The sequence below is a fragment of the Rhinatrema bivittatum genome, chromosome 11 (assembly GCF_901001135.1).
Source record: "Rhinatrema bivittatum chromosome 11, aRhiBiv1.1, whole genome shotgun sequence".
Taxonomy (NCBI): Eukaryota; Metazoa; Chordata; class Amphibia; order Gymnophiona; family Rhinatrematidae; genus Rhinatrema; species Rhinatrema bivittatum.
The window spans coordinates 3,919,116-3,941,841 of NC_042625.1; the positions used below are offsets into that span (position 1 = coordinate 3,919,116).

The 22,726-nt window shown below is 46.7% G+C and overlaps 1 protein-coding gene across 9 annotated transcripts in view; it reads left to right on the forward strand.

Moving 5' to 3' along the window:
- Positions 1-22,726, forward strand: part of CLASRP (CLK4 associating serine/arginine rich protein) — a 531,120-nt gene that overhangs the window by 149,300 nt on the left and 359,094 nt on the right. For all 9 annotated transcript variants that reach the window (XR_003859212.1, XR_003859213.1, XR_003859215.1 and 6 more), the window contains 2 exons: positions 6,658-6,737; positions 20,824-20,908. Coding sequence is in view for 4 of the 9 variants with exons in the window: in XM_029620007.1 (XP_029475867.1) it covers positions 6,658-6,737; positions 20,824-20,908 (165 nt within the window). In the remaining 5 variants the exon portion in view is untranslated. The remainder of the gene's footprint in view (positions 1-6,657; positions 6,738-20,823; positions 20,909-22,726) is intronic.

Consider the following 22,726-nt stretch of genomic DNA (forward strand, 5'->3'; position numbering starts at 1 on the left):
TTTGTTTCAACTCTCGCCTCCAAAAGTGCAGAGTTCCACATTTCTGGTCCACGTACAGAAAACATTCTTTTCCTGTTTACCATCTTACATGCCTGCTTAGTCAGAACATGCGTTAGTGCTGCTGTTAAAGAATGATTTCTTTCACAGTTCCAAACACAAAGATGGTGATATAACTTACAACTCAGCAGTATTCACTTCTGTAGGCTTTCTTTTCCATAGATAAGTAGCTGAATTAGCCATGCTGTCTGGGTACTTCCTCTGTGCCACTAGGTGGCGGAGCTCTCCAAGATCACCCAAAGTCTTTTGGTGAGGTGTTCCCTCCTGCCTGTCCCTCTGCCTCCTCGAGGCTCCTCAGTCCGTTTTTTTCCGCGCGACTGACTGCATGTGGAGCTCTTCTCTGTTGTGAGGAGAAAAAACCTGACAAGAATTGTTTAAAAATTGACAGAATTACCAGACAGGATACTTTACTTTAACATGCCTTGTCCAGGGTTTAAGTTTTGTGAGTGTGGGAAAATCATGTCTGTAACTGACAGACATCAATTCTGTATCTTTGCCTCGGTCCTAAACACGACCAGGCTAATTGCAGAAACTGCGGACATATGTCCCCACGGGCGCAATGCCAAAGAGTCACACGGATCGCCTAACTGAGAGAAGGCATCGGGCTCATATGCCCCCTTTGAGGTTTCAGCCAGGTCGTCTCCGGGAACGAAGACAACCCCTAAAGCCCAAGCCCATCGAAGGGCCACCTCTGCGGATCCACCAGGTCCAAAAGAGAGAGGGAAATCCAAAATCCCATCTATGCAGGGTGCGGGAGATGTGCTGCGGACGCAACCTGCGTCGAAGGATTATGGCGTCGAAGCATCTATGGCACATCGACGCTCCGACACATTGGAAGAACGTAGACGCACCGGAGGAGCATTTATGACACTGCGCCAAAGCCGAAGTCACCGAAGCTACAGATGCAACCCGCAAAAAAGCACAAAAAACATCCAACCGGTCATAAAAGACCCAGGAGTTCATCCCCACTACTAGTGGTAGACTCTGAGGATAGTCCGTCCCTGCCACGGCTATCAGAAACCTCTTCTCCATCATCTGAGGTTTGCTCCAGACTATCCGCAGCTTCTCATCACAGCAGCACATCACTATTGCAGGATCCACTAAATCCCAAAGTTTCTTATCCACTGAAAGACGTTGGACGCCCTAGAGGACCAGACACAGACATCCTCAGAGCAGCTCTATTGCTGCCGGGCTAAAGACCGGATCCAAAACCATCAACTTCAACTTTGGCTGTTGATACTATTACACAGATTACTACTATCTTGTCACAATTTTTGACATTGGTTCAACAGCAACCCCAGCCAGTCCCTACTGAACCAGAGGAGATGCCTTCATTGCCAAAACCTGGACCAGCACCAAAAACAAAACCTAGCAGATCACCTCCTCCAATGGATTCTCCTAGTTCATCCTCTTCCCCAGGGTCGTCAACCGGCTACCTGTCTGACCCACAAGAATTACCGCCGGAACCAGTTTCACCACCGGAGGATCTCACATACTCCCAATTCTTAAAAAAAAAAAAGTAGGTCAGCGATTGGGAGTGGAAACAAAAGGTACCCGACCCTAGACAGGAGATGTTTGGCATCTTAAAGATATTTGACACTCCAGCTGAACAGACAGCACTTCCTTCTCACCCAGTGCTGGAATCAGTGTTGGAGAAAGCTTGGGACTTTCCATTTTCCACAACCCCAACATCGCGGAAAACATATTTAAAATATAGAATGCGAGATTCTGCGTTCTACACCAATGTGCAATTACCGCATGCATCAGTTGTGGTGAGTCAGCCATGCAGAAGGCATGCAAATCCAGATTACATTCAAATAATCCACCAGGCAAAGACAATAAGATTCTCAATGACTTTGCAAAGAGCTTTCCAGTCAGGAGTTCTGAACGCCGAGATTCAAAGACATCAATTTTACGTAGCTCAGTATCTGTTCGAATGCCTGCAGAACTTAAAACCTTTGTTACAACAAGGTTCAGAAGACAACATACCTCCACCCGAATTTCATGACATGGAGGAAGGACTAAGGCACCTTGTGCGCTCCATTTACGAGGGATTTGAAACCTCTGCTAAAACCACGTCTAACGCCATAGCAGCCAGACTGGCATGGTTAAGGGCGAGCACCATAAGGGATGATGACGTACATGATAAGCTTGCCAATCTTCCCTGTCGACCAGACAACCTTTTCGGTGATAAACTCACAGAAACTGTGGCAAAATTGAAAGAACAGAAAGTAGCAGTGCTTTCGTTGACACGTGACCACTTCATTTCGGTTCATATAAAAAAACCTTACCCAAGACGTCCATATCAGCCTTATACCACCTATAGGCCCCAGCAGTATCAGACAAATCGCCAACAGCCTTACCAGCAACCAGCTTCATGTCAGCGCCCACGTGCTCCTAGTCAGCCATGCCAGTCTGCAGACCCTTCACCACCTAAAAACCAACAAAGTTTTTAGAAATAATTCGGCCACCACTACCCACCCAGAAAGTAGGAGGACTGCTGTCCCACTTTCTTTCACAATGGAGCACCATAACATCAGATTCGTGGGTCCTCACTATAATACGAGACGGATACTCTCTCAATTCCACATCCCCTCCATCTCTCCCGCATACAGTTGTCACTAAATATCAGAGTATTCATCAGGAAATTCTTCTTCAAGAAGTCAATCACCTACTTCAACAGTGCTGTATACAGGAGGTACCTCTATCCCGATATTAGAAGGGATTCTATTCACAATACTTCCTCATTCCCAAAAAATCCGGAGGTCTACGACCAATTCTGGACTTACACTCCCTCAACAAACATATTCGAAAAGAGAAATTCAAAATGACTTCTCTCAAATCCATTCTTCCCTTCCTACAGCCCCATGAATTGGATGTGCTCCATAGATCTAAGAGATGCATATGCACACATACCAATGCACTCCAAATCTTGGACTTACCTCTGTTTTCAGATGGGAAAGAAACACTTTCAAAACAAAGTCCTTCCCTTCGGTCTCTCCTCCGCTCCCAGAGTGTTCACAAAATGTCTAGCGATAATTGTGGCACACCTCCATCGACAGGGGTTTCAGATATTCCCTTATCTAGATGTTGGGCTATTAGTAGCCCCCAATCCTGTTCTCCTCAGAGACAATTTAGTTTGCACAATCACTTGCCTGGACAATCTGGGTCTCCTTATAAATTACGAAAAATCGTATATTCAACCTGCTCAGACTTTGGACTTCAGCGGAACTTCTATAGACACCATTCAGGACAAAGCTTTCTTACTACAACCTCGAGCACTAGCTCTTGCTACACTAGCCCAGCGTCTGTTAAACTTTACAAATACTTCAGCCCGTCAAGTTTTGACCATGCTGGGTCATATGGCAGCGTGCACCTATGTGGTTCCACACACGAGATTACACATCTTTCGCCTACAATGGGGCCTAAAATATCAATGGTCTCAGTTCTGAAGTCCATTGTCCACCCTGGTGACATTGACAACCAACATGAAAATAGACCTTCACTGGTGGATAACCCCACCAGCATTGACAGAAGGCTCACCGCTGAGGCCTCTTCAACATCAATTAGTTCTTACAACAGATGCCTATCTTACCAACCTACAGACTCAGAGATTGTGGTCCATTCACGAACGCACTTACCACATCAACCTCCTGGAACTACGGGCTATCAAGAATGCCCTTTGAGCTTTCGAACACAATCTGTGACACCCATGTCGTCATGATTCATACAGACAACCAAGTAGCGATGTTTTACATAAACAAGCAAGGTTCATGGAACCTTTGCAAAGAAACAATAGAGATTCTAGAATGGGCCCACAGCAAGGGAATCTCACTACAAGCAATATACCTGCCGGGAATCAACAATTCCAAAGCGGACAAGCTGAGCAGAATTTTTCACCCACACTAATGGTAACTATTTATTTATTTATTTATTTAACGTATTTATATACCGCTTACCAATACAAATATTGATCAAAACGGTTTACAACAATGTACTTATAATCAAGAAAATATAAAAAAAAAAACAAAACTAAAATAAAATAAAATAAATAAAATATAAAATAAAATAAAGTGAAAATGAACATCTAAACAAAGTTTGAATAAAAATACAATTAATGACATGATCAATAACAAAACATTTTTGATGACCTAGGATAGTATTTAATTGGCTGCTACGTTACAAACTAAAAGAGAGAAAAAGAAGAAGCAACTATGGTATTAAGGGTAGTGATTAAGAAGAGCTAAGTTTTCATGGCTATAAGATTAATTCATAGTTTCTATGCTCACAAATGCTTCCTTAAACAAATGAGTTTTTAAAGCTTTCTTAAACTCTTTTCGATTCGAAATTAGTCTCAAAGCATCAGGCAAGGCATTCCACAAAATAGGGCCCACGACCGAGAATGCTCTTTGTCTTGTTATGTTTAACGTGGCCTTTTTCACTGTGGGAGCCTCTAATAGATTTTTTCCCGCTGATCTTAATTCTCTTCCAGGTTTGTACACACGCAGAATGGAACATAGCCAGATGGAATCTGTGCTATTTAGCAATGAGTGGATTAATGTAATGATTTTGTAGCATACTCTAAATTTAACTGGTAGCCAGGAACTAGACCAAGAGGTAGCCAGGAACTAGACCAAGAGGTAGCCAATCGGATTTTCTCGATTTGGGGTCTTCCCCAGATTGACCTCTTTGCAACAGAATGCAACAAGTAGGTCAACCTTTTTTGCTCAGTATACCCCAGCGCACACAGATTGCTACAGGAAACATTCCTCCTCGTTTGGTCTCAAGGTTTCCTTTATGCATTCCCTCTGATCCCACTAATCTCTCGCACAGTACAGAGGTGCATCGAGGGCAAGGCGGATCTAATCATCATCGCACCAGCATGGGCACATCAACCGTGGTACAGTTACCTAATTCAGCTATCAATCTGCAAACCAATTCCTCTAGGAAATGCCCCCACCTTCCTCACCCAACAGGAGGGCTCACTTCTCCATCCACTTCACGCATCCTTGGATCTCACTGCATGGAGATTGAAAGGCTCACATTCCAAACACTAAACATCTCTCCACAGTTGGAAGATATTCTAGTCACGTCCAGGAAACCATCAACGCGACTAAGCTATCAATGAAAATGGAAGCGTTATGCTTCCTGGTGTTCTTCCATGGGCATAGGCCCACTCACCTGTCCACCTGAACGTCTTCTGACTTTTCTCCACCTACTCTACACGCAAGGTCTAGCCACTGCCTCTCTTCGTGTTCACCTCAGCACTATATCAGCTTATCACACTCCTCTCAATGGAGAGTCTATAGCCTGTCATTCTCTGGTTTCCCGATTTTATAAAGGGCGTACTACGCCTACGACCCCCAATCAAGAAACTACCAGTACCAGCTTTTACAGTCATTGGTGACAATTAAAAACTTGTCATTGCAAGTTGCTGCTTAAAACTGTTGGTCATTAGATATGATAGACGTTTATATAATATTGAATGGAGTTGAACAAGTTAATAGGGAAAACTTATTTTTCCTTTTAAATAATACTAGGTTTAGATGAGTCAGTAAAATGATTTACCGTATTTTTCGTTCCATAAGACACACCTGACCATAAGACGCACCTAGGATTCAGAGGGGGAAAATTAAAAAAAAAAAAAAAAGTGTGCTAAACTGGCTCTGTTCCCTGGCATCTGTGCGTCTTATGGAGCAAATTAGGGGAGGGCATGAAATGTTTTTTTTTTTTTTGTCCCCATTCCCCATCCCAACCCTATAAATTTAATTAACTACAACCCCCCCCCCTAAATCTTGCCAAAAGTCCCTGGTGGTCCAGCGGGGGTCCGGGAGCAATCTCCTGCACTTGGGCCGTCGGCTGCCAGTATTCAAATTGGCGCCAATAGCCTTTGTCCTTATTATGTCACAGGGGCTACCGGTGCCATTGGTCGGCCCCTGTTACATGGTAGGAGCACAAGATGGCGCCGGCCATCCATTGCTCCTACCATGTGACAAGGGCCGACCAATGGCACCGGTAGCCCCTGTGACATAGTAAGGGCAAAGGCTATCTGTGCCATTTTGAATACTGGTAGCCAATGGCCCGAGTACAGGAGATCGCTCCCGGACCCCCGCTGGACCACCAGGGACTTTTGGAAAGTCTTGGGGGGGGGGGGCAGGAGGGTGGGGGCTTGTAGTTTGGGTGTTTTTTTTTTTTCACAGACATTTTCCTCCCACTTTTGGGGGAAAAATAGTGCATCTTATGGAGCAAAAAAAACGGTAAATATCAAACAAATTTAAGAATATTTTTGCAATCTACTTACAGCTAACACTTTGGAATTTGTTCTGAAAGGTTGTGGTCAAAATTAATAATATAGCTAGGTTTAAAACATATATTTGTACAAATTTCTGGAGGACAGGTCTTTTAACAGTTAGTAGCCAGGTAGATGTGGGGAATGCTGTCTCTTACTACTTGGACTGAGCAGCAGGGAATAAATCTTCTCATTTGGACGTGCTGGGTGCTTCCAAGTGACCCAGATAGGCTGTTGTTGGGGAAAGGATGCTGGACTTAATGAATCATTGGTTTGACCCATTAAAATGTTACTTGTGTCATGTTTCTCAGCTCTCTGGAACAGGAATCGGATGAGAGGAAGTGTAACTACGAGAGATACCGGGGCCTGGTGCAGAATGACTTTGCTGGCAGTAAGACCTTTGCAACTTTCCCCTTTATCATTTAGAACTGACAATACAGCTGGTGGTAAACTTCACCCTTTCAGAAGTGAGAGATTGAGTGATGGTCATGCTTCACAACCCTTAACTGAACAGCTGTAAAGTTAGTAATGATTAACCTGGTAGTAAATGTAAATTGTTTGCTTTTGATTAGTCAAGAGTTTTCATGGTCTGACACTTTTTTCCTCAAACTGTCAAAGCTCCCCACACCTCACTTGTCCCACAGCTCTATCAATGCATGTCACTCCTGTCCTGCAGCACCCACCATGATTTTTTTTTTTTTTTACATCCTCCTTTCTTCTCAGAACCAGTGCTGGGATTCTGGCGCCATGAAACTTTATTTACAGCTACCTGGGTATTATTCCGCTATTCTAATAGACCCCCCCCCTTCCCACAATTCTAGTCTGCTCATTATAGATGTGGTTCTAAGGCTGAGACATGCATATAAGGATTTATTTGTATTTTTGTTATGCTTATTTTATTTATTCTGGCTTAATTGTTTTTATTTTGACTTGCTTGTCCTATTTATTTATTTAAATTTTTTATAATTTGCAAATTACAAAAAATTGACCTAATCAGTATAAAATTAAAACTTAAATTATTATAATAAGTAAAGATACAGACACATATATTGACTAACTGTGGATTGTTTGTATTTTATCTTGTGTTTTGCTGACTATTGTTACTCTTTGTACTTCAAGAAAAAGCGGGCAATAAAATATTTGATTTAATGTAAATATGGCCAGCAGGTATTGCCCTTAATGATGACCAAAACTCCCTGTTCCCCAGGGGCTTGGCATGCTGAATCTACAGCATCCCCAGCTGACTTGCATGGCAGCGTGCCATACTGCCATTGAACCACCAGTCTGGCCTACCCTCTGCTATTTCGTACTGAAACCACTACATACAGCTTTCCAAATTTACATCAGTGCTTCTCTGCTTCACCCCTTGATCTTTCCCTGGCCATGCTTGAGCAGAAGCAGCTATGTGTGCTGATGGATAAGAGATTTGGTGATGGTAACAAGAGGTCCTTAAGCATGGCTCCCAGAAATTTACTTGGAGAACCCATTTTCAAGTTATACCAAAAACAAATTTCACTATACTGACTTTAGAATCCAGAACAGGACATGGTACATTTTCTAGCATAAGCACTGTTGCTGGAGTGTGCTGAGGTATGTGCATAATTGTCTTCCTGTCCTGATTTGTGCTGTTCTCTTTAGTGGGCTACCCATACAAAGCTTTATAATTTTCCTACACAAATTTTGTAGGGCACTACTGTCTAGGGAGACTTAAATTATAATTTCAATTTAGGTATTGAAATGTTCAATTTTTAACTTTTTCTTCCTCTGGTTTTTTTTATATTCCTTTCTATGCATCTGTACCTTGTGGGGACCTGTTTGAATCCTATGCACAAGCCATAAAACATGTGGATAGAATTGGGTTGGGGCACTACATAAAGGCACCATAAGATCCCTATTCATCACCTTGAGGCTGTCCTCGCCACCTGGTCTTTTTGGCAAGTGCTGCTCTCTCTCTCTCCCTTCATCCTTGTTTCTGGTTTTTGGTTACTGTAGTTTTTTCCCTAGTCCTCAGCCCAGCAATCCTTGCCCTCTTTACCATCTCCTTTTAGCCCTTTCCTGACTTAGCAACAAATGAGAGCTGAATTATCTTCCCCTACTGCTGTTCTAGTCTCCCATTTCCTGGCTTACTGCAGCACAGGCTCACTGCTTTCTGATCCCTAACCTTAGGTCTCACTTCCCTGGTCTCTCCTGGCCAGCTTACTCCAGTATTCCGACATTCATAAATTTAAGATTTTTAGATTTTAATAATAGCCTTTCCTAGCGTGTAGCCAGATGGACTCAGGACCAATGGGTATTGTGCTAGCTGACGTCACTGTACATATACCCGTGCAGGTAGCTTAGCTCTTCAGTATTTCTCCATCTCCTTAGCAGATGTGGACACTATCCCACACACTAGAATAGTGTTAGCAATTATAACAAAGAAAAGAGAAAATTTACCTTTTAGAAGACCAGCCCTGCTCTCCTGCGGTGAAACCTAAGGGTCCCTCCCCCAGTTGAGAATTCCTGAGGTGATTTCCGAGATCCCTCAAAGGTGAGCCTCGGTCCGGTAGCTGGTTCCCAGCGTGGACTTAGCCCTCAGGGTGGCTGAGAGGCAGCGGGTCCTGAATCAAGTGCGGCAGTGAAGGTATTTCCCTCTCCCCCCCCCCACAGCTGGAGACCGTCCGGCACACGACTGGTAAGCACCAAGACCAGGTAAAGTGAAAATCTTTAAATTAGGTCTTGGGTCTCCAGAGCTCAGATTGCCATACCGAAACTTTCTTCCGGCAAGGTTTAAAGGGGCACCGATCACGTTGAGCAGCCCTGCCTGGGCTAGGCCCCGATCCGGTGGAGACCCTCGGGGTGGGGGGGGGACACGCCATTTTGCGATCAGGGTCATCTGCACCATTTTGCGATCAGGGTCATCTGCACCATATTCCCTCCTTGTCTGGCGCTACGCGCGGGGCAGGCCGGGCGGCCGATGTGCCTAACTTGCGTGTGCCCAATATAGACACGCGCATAGTCGTGCGCACAACTAAGCGCACCCGGACGCATAACCACGTGCACAAACTCATGTAAAATAATGGCACCACCGCACAAGAAGGCCAAGGGTCACTCCCTTTGCACAGCCTGCCACATAAGAGCCGCGCAGCCTGAATTGGCGTCCTGCCTATGCCTTCTCTGCGAAGAAGCCCAGGGGGAACTAAAATCCGGACCCCTACTGTTGGGAGAGGAGTCTGGAACTACTGCCAATTGCTCCACGGACTTATGTATCGCCAGCACATCTGCCCCTCAGGAAGGCACCTCTGGGGCTCCTAATCCCCTTCTCCCCGGGATCACCATGGACCCAGGGACCTTCTCCTGGGTGGAATTTTTCAAAGGGCTGCAAACCTTCGGGCACAACCAGTCCCAGCCGCGCACCAGGCTCAACCCCTACCGGGAGCTCTAGATCCTCCTGGGCTGGCTTGGATTCCTCTAGATATGCCTCGCCTAATCAAGAATCTCCTTAACGGAGATGCAGACACCTCAGATGATGAGAGCGACTCCCAGGGATGGAACCATACCGAACCATGCTTCGCTTCTTTCCCAAGGATGAATTTACCTGCCTTTGTTTCCCAGACTCTAAAGACGCTGGGTATTCTGGGTACCGACCCTATGGCGGAACCAAAGAAAAACCCCATCTTGGTGTCCCTTCGTAAGGCCTCATGCTATTTTCCAATGATGGAAGTCATCCAGGAACTGATTGACCTGGAATGGAATGCCCAGGAGGCCAGCTTCAAAGGGTGGCGGGCATTGGAAGCCCTATACCCTCTGGAACCGGCGGCCAAGGAACGCCTGCGTTTCCCTAAAGTGGACGCTATGGTCTGTGCCGTTTCTAAGCGAACAATGATTCCTGTTGAAAGAGGAGTGGAACTGAAGGACACGCAGGACAAACGATTGGAATCCATCCTTAAGCAGGCCTTTGAAGCAACAGCAATGACACTGCAGATTGCTTCCTGCTGTGCACTGGTGGCACGTTCCTGTTTACTTCTCTTGAGAGAGAGGTTGACACCTCCAGAACTCATACCAGAGAGTTGATGGAACCTGCAGCATCCTTCCTCACTGTCGCAAGCTCGGATCTAGTGCGCACCTCAGCCAGGGGCGTGGCCTCGTTAGTGGCAACCAGAAGACCACTATGGCTACGAAATTGGTTGGTGGATGCGACATCTAAAGCCAAACTCAGAAGAATACCTTTTAAAGGATCTCTTTTATTCGGAAGCGAATTGGAGAAGTTAGCCAACAAATGGGGTGAATCTTCAGTGCCTAGATTATCTGAAGATAGGAATAAAAGATATCGGCGTGTCTTCCCCAGAAGGCCCAAGGGCTGAGGATTGCAGCGCTTTAGACCCTACAGGAACATGCAGTTCCAGACACCTCGCCCATCCGGAAGTTCCCAGTTGTTTCGGAGCAGACAGACCAAGAGGGAAGCAGGACCAGGGATAGGCTCCAGCCGTGCCCCACAATGAGAAGAGGACGACCCATCCACAGGAAGAAAACATAGGGGGGTATTCTAGCCCTCTTCTTCCAAAAATGGGTCGAGATAAAGTCTGATAAATGGATCCTAGACATCATTCGAGAAGGGTACTCTCTGGAATTCCGCTGCATCCCTCGAGACAAATTTGAGATCACCCTGCCACTCCCACTCCAAGAGACTGGCAGTAGAAACACACTAACAAGACTACTCAGTCTGAAGGCAATAACTCCGGTGCCCACACTCCAGTGAAATACTGGATGTTATTCCATCTATTTTATCGTCCCCAAGAAGGAAGGGTCATTCCGACCCATCCTGGATGTCAAGAATGTCAACCATTGTCTGCGAGTTCTATACTTCCACATGGAAACTCTGTGCTCTGTTATAATGGCAGAACTACTGGGAGAGATCCTAACTTCCCTGGACCTCTCCAAGGCCTCTCTTCACATCCCAGTCCATTAGGATCACCAGCGCTTCCTGCGTTTTGCGATACTGGGCCACCACTACCAGTTTTGGGCGCTTCCCTTCGGCCTAGCATCCGCCCCAGGACCTTCACCAAAATTATGGTAGTGGTGGCGGCAGTGCTGAGAAAGGAAGGAATTCTGGTACATCCTTTCCTGGACGACTGGCTGATCAGGGCGAAATCTCCGGAGGAGAGTCGACAGGTGACCAGCAGAGTCAAGAGTCTACTGCAGGAGCTCAGGTGGGTCATGAACACTAACAAGAGCAGTCACTAGAGTACCTTGGAGCCTGGTTTGACACCAAACAGAACAAAGTATTCTTTCTCCCCCCCCCCCCCCCCCCCCAAGGAGAAGGAAGTTGATGGAACTATTACGGTGATTGATTATCATGGCATGCCCCAAGGTATGCGACTACCTTCAAGTCCTCGGCCTCATGGCATCAACCCTGGAAGTCATCCTGTGGGCAAGGGCCCATATGAAACCGCTCCAGTGCTCGCTACTATCACGTTGGAACCCACTATCCCAGGACTATTCAGTTCACCTCCAGCTACCAGCAGTGATTCAGGCTCAGCTCCAGTGGTGGCTACAAGAAGACCACCTAAACAGAGGAGTAAGCCTATCCCCACCGAAGTGGATCTTGCTCACCACGAATGCGAGCCTTCGAGGGTGGGGAGCCTGTTGTCAGGAACTGGTAGCCCAGGGACAATGGAACAAGGAAGAGGCAGAATGGAATATAAACTGCCTGGAAGCTCGAGCAGTCAGACTAGCGTGCCTGCAGTTCAGTCACAAACTCCAGGGCGAGTTAATCAGAATAATGTCAGACAACGCAACAATGGTTGCTTACATCAGCCACCAGGGAGGAACCAAGAGCCAACAGGTGTCTCTGGAGATAGACCCCCTCATGGCATGGGTGGAGATGAACCTACAAGGGATCTCAGCCTCCCACTTTGCGGCAAATGGCAACGTCTCAGCAGATTACCTTAGCAGAGGGAGCCTAGACCCAGGGAAATGGACGCTGTCGACCACAGCCTTCCAACTGATAGTAAATCCCTGGGACCTCCCAGCCATGGACCTAATGGCAACCCGTTCCAATGCCCAAGTCCCAAGGTTCTTCAGCCGCAGACGAGAAACACAATAATGGGGAATCAACACTCTCGTCCAGACCTGGCCACAGGAAGACCTATTGCATGCCTTCCCCCCCCTTGGCCACTACTGGGCAGGGTTATCCGCAAGATAGAGCATCACAGGGTACTAGTTCTACTAGTAGCCAAGGTGACCATGGTATGCAGACATGCGAAGAATATTGGCGGGGAACCCTCTGTGCCTACCTCCACACGGACTTCCTCTGGCAGGGTCCAATCCTCCATGAAGATCCGTCTCAATTCTCTCTTATGATCTGGCCCTTGAGAGGACGCCCCTGAAGAAGATCGTTTTATTCTAAGGCAGTGATTGACACCCTGCTCCGAGTGCGCAGGTTCTCCACATCATTGTCTTACATACGGATATGGAGAGTATTTGAAGCCTGGTGTGAGGACCGCGGGATTCTCCCATGGGCTGCCAAAATTCCCATGATCCTGGAGTTCCTGCAGGACAGTATGAAGGAGGGCTTGTCACTCAACTCCCTCAAGGTTCAAGTTGCCGCTCTGGCCTGCTTCAGAGTCGAAGTGAACGGCATCAGACTATCAACCCATCCAGATGTCTCTCGCTTCCTGAAAGGGGTTAAACAACTTAGACCACCCCTAAAGTGGCCAGTGCCTCTACGGAATCTCAATCTAGTATTAGACTTCCTAGCGGGAACTTCCTTCAGACCAACACGCAGCCTGTCACTACATCTCTAACCTTGAAGACTGTATTCTTGGTGGCAATATGTTCAGCTTATTGCATCTCCGAACTTTAGGCACTATCCTGTCGGGAACCGTTCCTCAAGTTCACGCCTGGAACCATACAGCTGCGCACTGTCCCCTCATTCTTACTGAAAGTGGTTTCCCAGTTTCACCTGAACCAAACCATCTCACTACCATCTCCAGATGACCGTAAGGACTCGGAAGATCCTCTTCAGCCACGAGCGCTCGTCCCGCGGCCTCATCGGAGGGAGGGCACTGCGAGGGCCTGTGCAACCGGCGCCCAGGCCCATCGGGGTAAGGCCTCGCTTTTTCACACTTACCCCAGACAGCCCAGGCACTGGCCACGAGGCTTCCGAAGCCGCCTCCTCCCTGCTGCATCAGCCAATCAGCGCTCACCCGACACGACGCGCTCCACCGGCGAGCTGGGCTTTAAACCCCAGCACTTCCTTCCGGCGATCCTCTTCAGCCATGAGTGCTCGTCCCGCGGCCTCATTGGAGGGAGGGCACTGCGAGGGCCTGCGCAACCGGCGCCCAGGCCCATCGGGGTAAGGCCTCGCTTTTTTACACTTACCCCAGACGGCCCAGGCACTGGCCACGAGGCTTCCGAAGCCGCCTCCTCCCCGCCGCATCAGCCAATCAGCGCTCACCCGACATGACGTGCTCCACCGGCGAGCTGGACTTTAAATCCCAGCACTTCCGGCGTCGCGCCAAAGGAGCGCGACAAAGGGGCCTGCCCCCTTTGTGCACCCCTTTGTGCAGCCCCTAAGTGCTGCTAAAGCTCCCCCTTATCTCTCCTCTCAACTGCCCTCAATCCTCTTCAATCCACCTCGGCACCGACCTCTCTACCGCCACGAAGAGGAAGCAGAAGCAGCAACACAGCACAGGAGACCCGAGCCGACCAGCACACTCAAGCGGGCCCGATCCCTGGACCACCTCCGGAAGAACTGCATGTCTGTTGCTATTGCGATATATATACGGGTAGCCTCCTGCGTGGCCTCTAAGGTGGTCCCTCAAAATTATAAAATACCAGCGCCACATTAACAAACCAAGATTCCACACGCACTTAACCTAAGTGCTACCTCAACTACTCTCCACATACACGCGCCCAGCCACCCCAGCATTCATCCAAGCTATCCTGAATTCATCCAGCCGCTCCAGCATTCATCTAACCTCTCCAGCAACCCTGCTGCATCCCGGTCCAGCCAGACCAGCTCCTACCACCATCCTCTCCTCTCCACACCATCCTCTCCTCTCCAACCGAGTAGGTACCATGCAAACCTACCCCATTCCTATCATCCATCATCACCACTCCCACCTCTCCAAACTTTCCCAACGGACATTGAATCAATCAACGAGATCACTCATCCCAATCATGCTCTCACCCTTGACCCAACTGCTAAGACTCACGATATTCTCTCTAACCCTCTTCAACGCTCAGTCCCTCACAAAGAAAACACACATTCAGTACGATTACCTACTCGACTCTAATCCAGATGTATGTGCTATCACGGAAACCTGGTTAAAAAGCACAGACACCCCATTGATAAACCAGTTACCTATACACCTTTATGATGTCTTCTCAATCACAAGACCCAAAAAAAGAGGGGGCGGTCTGCTCCTAGCTACCAAGAAAGAATTGAACCTTAGCAACCCGTCAAGACCTCCTCCAATAAACTAGAACTCGGACTGTTCAAGTCAAAACATATTCAAATTCTCCTTGTTTACGCCTCACCGGGAACACTAGACTCTGATGCCTCACCTCTTATAGAAACCATTACTAAATACATTAACATGGACTCACCTGCCATGATTCTGGGGGACTTCAATCTACATGTTGACGCCTCCCCGATCTCACCCAACTGCGAAACCTTCCTATCCACACTACAGGCAATGGGCTTTAAACAAATCGTCAATAAACCCACCCATAAAGCTGGACACACACTAGACCTCATCTTCCTAAACTCACACTTGTCATACAGTAACACTCCAGACTGCACCCCAGTCCCTTGGTCTGACCATTCACTTATATCAGCTGCTCTCACGACTCGAGGAAACCCTTCTCAACCACAACCTCACTCCACCATCCATCTCAGAAGAAAATGTACCTCCGATACTCTGTGAACATCTTTCCAAGGAACTCCCCAATCTAGACACCTCCAACCCCAACTCAGCCCTTCTATCCTGGCACAATATCACGGAGTCTATTGCCAACAAACTATGCCCCAAAGAAACGAAAACCATCAATTGGACTCAAAAAAGGAAGCAACCGTGGTACTCTCCAGATCTTAAACGAATGAAGCAAGACCTCCGACACAAGGAAGGCTCTTGGCGGAAGTCCCCCAACTCAACAACCTTATCAGACTACAAACGCATCCTGCATCTTTATAGGATTTCTCTACTACAAGCTAAAAAAGACTATTTTGCCAGCAGAATCCATGATATTCAGTATGACGCTAAGGCCCTGTTTTCCTATGTATCTCAACTCACTAAACCCTCTGCCCCTACCATTCCGGACGATCAGGCGCAATCCAAAGCCAATGAACTTGCACTCTTCTTTCAGGATAAAATTGCAAACATGCTAGCGCTTCTGCCTACTAACCCAACACCACCAGCTCTAAACTTCACCACCACTCGCTCCCCCAGAGCCACACTAGATTCCTTCGAGCCCACCACCCCGCTGGAAATAGAAGCAACACTCAAGAAGCTGAAACCATCCAGCCACCCATTGGACCACATCCCAACGAAACTTCTGCTCCTCATCCCAGGCACCATCTCCAGATCCCTGGCTGACATCATTAACTGCTCCCTAGCCCAAGGAGTATACCCGGATGACCTTAAAACAGCATCTATTAAACCTCTCTTGAAGAAACCCAACCTAGACACAAATGAGCTCTCCAACTTCCGACCCATATCCAACCTCCCGCTGCTAGCAAAACTCACCGAGAAGGTGGTGAACACAGCTTTCGGACTACCTGGAGGAACACAAAATCCTATACCCCTCCCAATATGGCTTCCGCAAGTTATCCAGTACTGAAACCCTCCTCATCTCCCTAACAGACCACATCCTCATGGGCCTCGATAAAGGATTTTCATTCCTGCTAGTTCTCTTAGACATCTCCGTGGCATTTGACACCGTGAACCATAGCATCCTCCTCAATCGTCTCTCAGACATTGGATTATCTGGTTACGCCTTCCAATGGTTGAGCTCATTCCTCAATAATAGAAGCTCCAAAATCACTATCAATAACAAAGAATCTCCTAAATTCAAATCTACTCTAGGTGTTCCCCAAGGCTCCTCTCTATCCCCCACCCTCTTCAATATCTACCTACTGCCTCTTTGCCAGCTGCTCACAAACCTTAACCTAATCCACTACTTATATGCTGACGACGTCCAGATCCCGATCCCAATAAAAGAATCCCTTCCAAAAATGCTCTCTTACTGGGAGAACTGCCTTGAGTCCATCAACCACCTACTCACCAGCCTGAACCTGGTCCTCAATGCAGCCAAAACAGAAATCCTTCTCATCTCCGCCGACCTTTCCACCAGCCATGATCAGACAACCTCTATTCCTCAAACCACTCAAGTCAGAGATTTAGGAGTCACCATCGATAACCATCTGAACCTAAAAAAATCAATCAACAATATTACTAAGGACTTTCTTCAAGCTCCAAGTTATGAAAAAACTCAAACCACTCCTCCATCTCCAGGACTTCACAACTGTCCTTCAGTCAACAATATTCTCCAAAATGGACTACTGTAACACTCTCCTCTTAGGACTCTCGACCTCTGCCACAAAACCACTACAGATGCTCCAGAACTCAGCAGCCAGGCTATTAACCAACACCAACCGGAGAACTCATATCACTCCTATACTTAGAAACCTACACTGGCTACCTATTAAATACAGAATTTTGCACAAAGCTCTCACCATTATCCACAAATCCATACACAACCAACTACCTTTAGACCTTCAGTTCCCACTCAAACTATACACATCTACTAGACCCATCAGAGCGGCACACAAAGGAACCCTTCAAGTTCCCCCAACTAAATCCTCTCGCCTAACCTCCACGAAAGAACGGGCATTCTCCACAGCTGGCCCCATCATCTGGAACAACCTGCCGACGGATCTAAGACTGGAACCCTGCCTGATTACATTCCGAAAAAAACTCAAGACTTGGCTCTTCATCCAAGCCTTCCCTCAAGCCTAACATTGCATCAATTCCTTCATTTAGCCCAATAGACTAAATGACCGACCCAGCCACTGTATATTCATAAGTTCTCACTCTCCAGTTATTTCTGTCCTTTACTTCCTGGCTACTCTAGCCCCCAAGTTCATTCTCCCTGTTATTTGTATCTGCGCTTCGGCCTTCCTGTTATACGGTTATGTTCAGTTATTCCCTAAGTTTTTTATGTAAACCGGCCTGATATGAAGCTTGTCATGAAGTTCGGTATAGAAAAATGTTAAATAAATAAAATAAATAAAATAAAATCTTCTTCGCCATCTAAATGTCTGCAGACTCCTAGTCCGATACCCGGAAAGATCGGAACCGCTGCACAAATCGGATCACCTATTTGTCCATCACAGCGGGAAGAAGCAAGGGGAAGCAGCCTCGTGGGCGACCATAGCCCGCTGGATCAAAGAAGTAATCAAGGCGGCCTACGTAGAGGCAGGAAAGCCCTTACCCCTCTACAAGTTAAGGTTCATTCGACGAGGGCCCGGGCAGTATCCTGGGCGGAAACCAAGCTGCTGTTGCCAGCCGAGATCTGTCGAGCGGCGATATGGTTCTCCAAACACACCTTCTCTAGGTTCTACCATCTGGATGTTCAGGCCCGGGAGGACACAGCCTTTGCAAGGGCAGTATTAAGTGGGCCACGGGCAGCCTCCTGCCCTGTCCGGGAGAAGCTTTTGTAAATCCCATTGGTCCTGAGTCCATCTGGCTACACTCTAGGAAATGGAGAAATTACTTACCTGATAATTTCGTTTTCCTTAGTGTAGACAGATGGACTCAGCATCCTGCCCATGGCTGCCCCACAAATCGAGAACCTCGAGACTAAAGCAAGTACGGGTAAGCCATGTCTTACCCCTAGTTCAAGACACCCTTGGTTTGTCTGGTGTTGGCGTTAATTGGTTGAGTGCACTAGCGGTCTCCAGTCTGGAAATCAGTTGAACCAGTCCAAGTTTAATCAAGTTATTTAAGCACACATATATCCACAATAGCTTTTTGAGGAGAATACTGAAGAGCTAAGCTACCTGCATGGGTAAAGGTAGAGTGATGTCAGCTAGCACAATACCCATTGGTCCTGAGTCCATCTGTCTACACTAAGGAAAATGAAATTATCAGGTAAGTAATTTCTCCATTTCCAAACCTAAACTCAAAGTGAGCAACATTCAGATATATTGGGTATTTTCCTGCCTCAGCATGTTTACAATCTAAGAGTCATTTATTAAGCCGCAATATTTTGTCATGGAAGGGTAGTGTTCCCCTGATATTTTCTCCTCCCACCAAAAGTATTGTGGTGGCTCTCTATGATATTTTTTCTTGCGGAAAAATTCTGCAGGCAAAAGGGAACACACGCAGTGGCGGTCCCCTTTGCATGGGGCCGCCATTGTCTCAAAGGGCCATCAGTGGCCCAAAATACCCCTCCCCACCCCTACCGCCTATCCCACTGCCCTCCCAAACCTTCACCTTGAATCAAAGTAACCCCCTTCATAGTCCAAGTACCCCCTTGGTTCGACCCTCCAGCACTAACCTACCCTCAGGTTACCCCCCCCCCCCCAATACCTTATATTATGTCCGTAGTGGTCTAGTGGGCATCCTTGATATTTAGTGGGGCTTTGAGTGCCCCCTAGGCTCTGGGCCTGTCAATGCCATCTTTCAAAATGGCTATCCAGCCTTTGCCGGGGGGGGGGGGGGGGGTTGTGGATTGAGACTGGAGGGAGGTTACTTTGTTTCAAGGGGAGGGGTTTGGAAATGAAACATAGAAACATAGAAATGACGGCAGAAGAAGACCAAACGGCCCATAAAGTCTGCCCAGCAAGTTTCGCACTTTTTTTTTTCTCATACTTATCTGTTTCTCTTGGCTCTTAGTAACCTTTTGGCTCTATTTCCCTTCCACCCCCACCATTAACATAGAGAGCAGTGTTGGAACTGCATCTAAGTGAAATATCTAGCTTAATTAGTTAGGGGTACTAACTGCCGCAATAAGCAAGCTACACCCATGCTTATTTGTTTACCCAGACTCTGTGGAGTGACACCGTGTGACTTAGAAAACAGTTAAAAACAATTCTTTTTACGTTTGGTCTGCCTCTACAGGCAGTGGGGGTGGGTAGGACTTATCCAGAACCCAGGGGGTGGAATTTTACTTGGTTAGTGTTGGGGGTGTTTTGTGCTGTTGCAGTCTCCTTTAATTATCAACACCAGAGCATGAGGATGTGTGTTAATGTCCCTGCTGCCCCAGGGAAAAGTTAGCTTTAACTTCTGAATTACAGCTAACTGTTTGGGAAATAACGTGGCTCTGGCAAGCCACAATTTTTGATTTGCATAGAATTAGCTGTATATGAGCTGCTTTGCATTCATTTGAAAAATGCATGCATAGCAGCTCGTTTCATAGAGGTGGAATATTAGGGAAAATAACATGCGATATCACTTTGATATGGGTATAATGTGTGATAAATGCTGTTTTTCACACTTAATACACTTTTTGCATCTTAGTAAATATACCGCTGTATCTGAAACAAGGGAGGGTGAAGTGATTTAATTGAGGTCATAAGCAGGCTGATTCAGTAAAGTCCGCGGGAGAGCGGGTGAGCACCCGCTGTCCCGGTGCGTGCACAGGCCACTCGCTTGTGCGCGCAATTCTGTATTTAAATGAGGCCCGGCGGTAGAAACAGGCAAAAGAAGGCGCTAGCAACATGAGTGCGTCCCTAGGCCCGGAGCGGTGGCTGTCAGCGGGTTTGACAGCCGACGCTCAATTTTGCCGGCGTCTGTTCTTGAGCCCGCTGACAGCCATGGGCTCGGAAACCGGTCGCCGGCAAAATTGAGCGTCCGGTTTTCGACCCAACAGCAGCGGGCCGACTTCAAATTTTTTTTTTTTTTTTTTTACTTTGTTTACCCTTCGGGACCTCTGACTTAATATCGCCATGATATTAAGTCGGAGGGTGCACAGAAAAGCAGTTTTTACTGCTTTTCTGTGCACTTTCCCGGTGCCCGAAGAAATCAGCGCCTACCTTTGGGTAGGCGCTAATTTCTGAAAGTAAAATGTGCGGTTTGGCTGCACATTTTGTTTTCTGAATCGCTCGGGAATACCTAATAGAGCCCTCAACATGCATTTGCATGTTGAGGGCTCTATTAGGTTCCGGGGGTTGGACGCGCATTTTCGGCCCCTTACTGAATAAGGGGTAAGGGAAAAAGCGCGTCCAGTGGCGCACTGTACTGTATCGGCCCGAAGGTGCTTTGGAGGAAGCAGGATTTGAACTTTCACTTCCCTGATTCTCCTCTAACCACTTTTGTTACTCCTCTACTTCACTGTTTTCCTGTGTTTGGTCAATGCTCACCAAATGTTTATAATATTCATTTTAGCCCCTGGGGTGCAAGTTGCCTTCACTTTAATCACTTTTCATGTTCCTTTATCCCTAGGATTCTGCTTTTCTCTGTTTTTGAAAACTAACATTGTTTTTCTAGTCTCAGAAGATCAATGCCTGTATCAAATCTACATTGATGAGCTGTATGGGGGATTACAAAAACCCACTGAAGAGGAAAAAAAAAAGTGAGTATGGAAGACACTAGTGCAATAAAATTCTATGGAGACTACACTATCAGAAAAAAAAAATAGACAAACTCCACAGATGGTAACCTCTCTCTAAATGAGAGACCCAAATAACACAGGTGACTGAGCCACCTTCCTGAGCAAGGGAAACACCCAATATTGCAACCATCTGAACAGCCTTCCTATGAGAGACTCCTAACACCACCAATGTAATTCCCTGCTTGAGAGCGCCCCACCAATTGAGCCAGACTAGGAGCGAGGCTACCACATTGCCGCATTAAAGGAGACATCTCCATGAGAAAGGAGGACAAACCCATGATATAATGACAGAATCTCTACCCCGAAAGAGAGATCCACAGTCGGGGCTGACCCGACCAATGAATTTAGGGTGCATGCTGAATTGGCTAGACTACAACCCTGAGGAGTAGGTGGGGTGGGGGGGTTCCTCTGAAGCTGAAGTGAAGAATGGGTTGAGGAGGAGATGAATATCTGATATTCTGCTAGAACAATCAGGATGGTAGCCCTCACACATGGGTAACATCATCAGGTGGAACCCAATACAGAAATTTATGTCAAAGCTTCTAGAAACTGACTCGGCACACTGAGTTTGCCTAGCATGCCCTATACCACGTCTCCACATGGGGTCTCTTCATTTTATTTTTTCCCGTGGAGCTGTGAGCCTCGTGGTTTGATTAAGCTCTAAAAAGTTTGGCTTTTTGCCTTGTAGAAAACTTTGTGTTTGTGGTTTTTCGCTATTTTTTCCTTTGGTCCGTTGCTGGGTCCCTCTTGGTATCTCCCTGTAGTGCCCCCAGTCATGGTTTTTGGCATTTGGGTAAGTTTCCTTTCATGGTCGGTTTCGCCTGTGTTGGCAGTGGCCCGTCTTTCATCAATGACTGCTGCTGTCTTTGTGTGTTTTTTTCCCTGTTTCTTTTGTCCCATCATGGCTGCATCTGGTTTCTGCCAGTGTCCGAGGACTATGTCAATCATTGATCCTCATGTGATTTGCATCCTCTGCCTGGGTGCATCACATGAGATAGATGCTGGATACCTTGTAAAAATGTTTATTATGGTGGAGACTTAATAAAAACTGCCCGACTCTGGCCGAGTTTTGCCACTCTTAAGTGGCTGCCTCAGGGGCTATAATGAAATCACATAGTATAATGAATATTAAAACACATGATCATAATTAAAACGTAAAATACTTAAAAAATCAAACAAGCATAAATATACAGACATAAAAAATGAACATAAAACGAACATTAAAATGGTGACATGAAACAGGGGACATAAATGAGAAATTTTGCAACATCGATCATCATTTGCTTAAGTTAAAGTTGCAGTAGAGGAGGACCAGAAAGCTCATCTGCATACTGCTCCCAGCATCCCCTGGGAGAGGCGTCCAGAGGTCACCGTAAGTGATCCAGGGATTGACTTCCACAACCCCAGCTTCCCGAGGCCCCACACCCTTTGCAGTAGAGGAGGACCGGAAGCATGTGCCTAATGGCGCACGACGCTCAAAGCCCTTCAATTAACTGAGTGAAGATTAAATTAACAGTGGTTAGATAGGATTGGTAGGTATAATTTTTGGAAATCTTTGGACTCATAAAAGTTTGGTGAAAGGTGAAATAGAGGGATATATTGTTTAGAGTTTGTGTGTCTGAGGTAACAAGCAAGCTAGAGATAGTTAATTCTAGTGTCTTTCCTACCCACTCAACCCTTGATTTTTAGGCACGAGATACTTTCTCATTAAAAATCAATCAGGGTCATCTAAATCATATTATTGTACCAGCCCTTATTGAAAGTTTAATCATCCCCTTG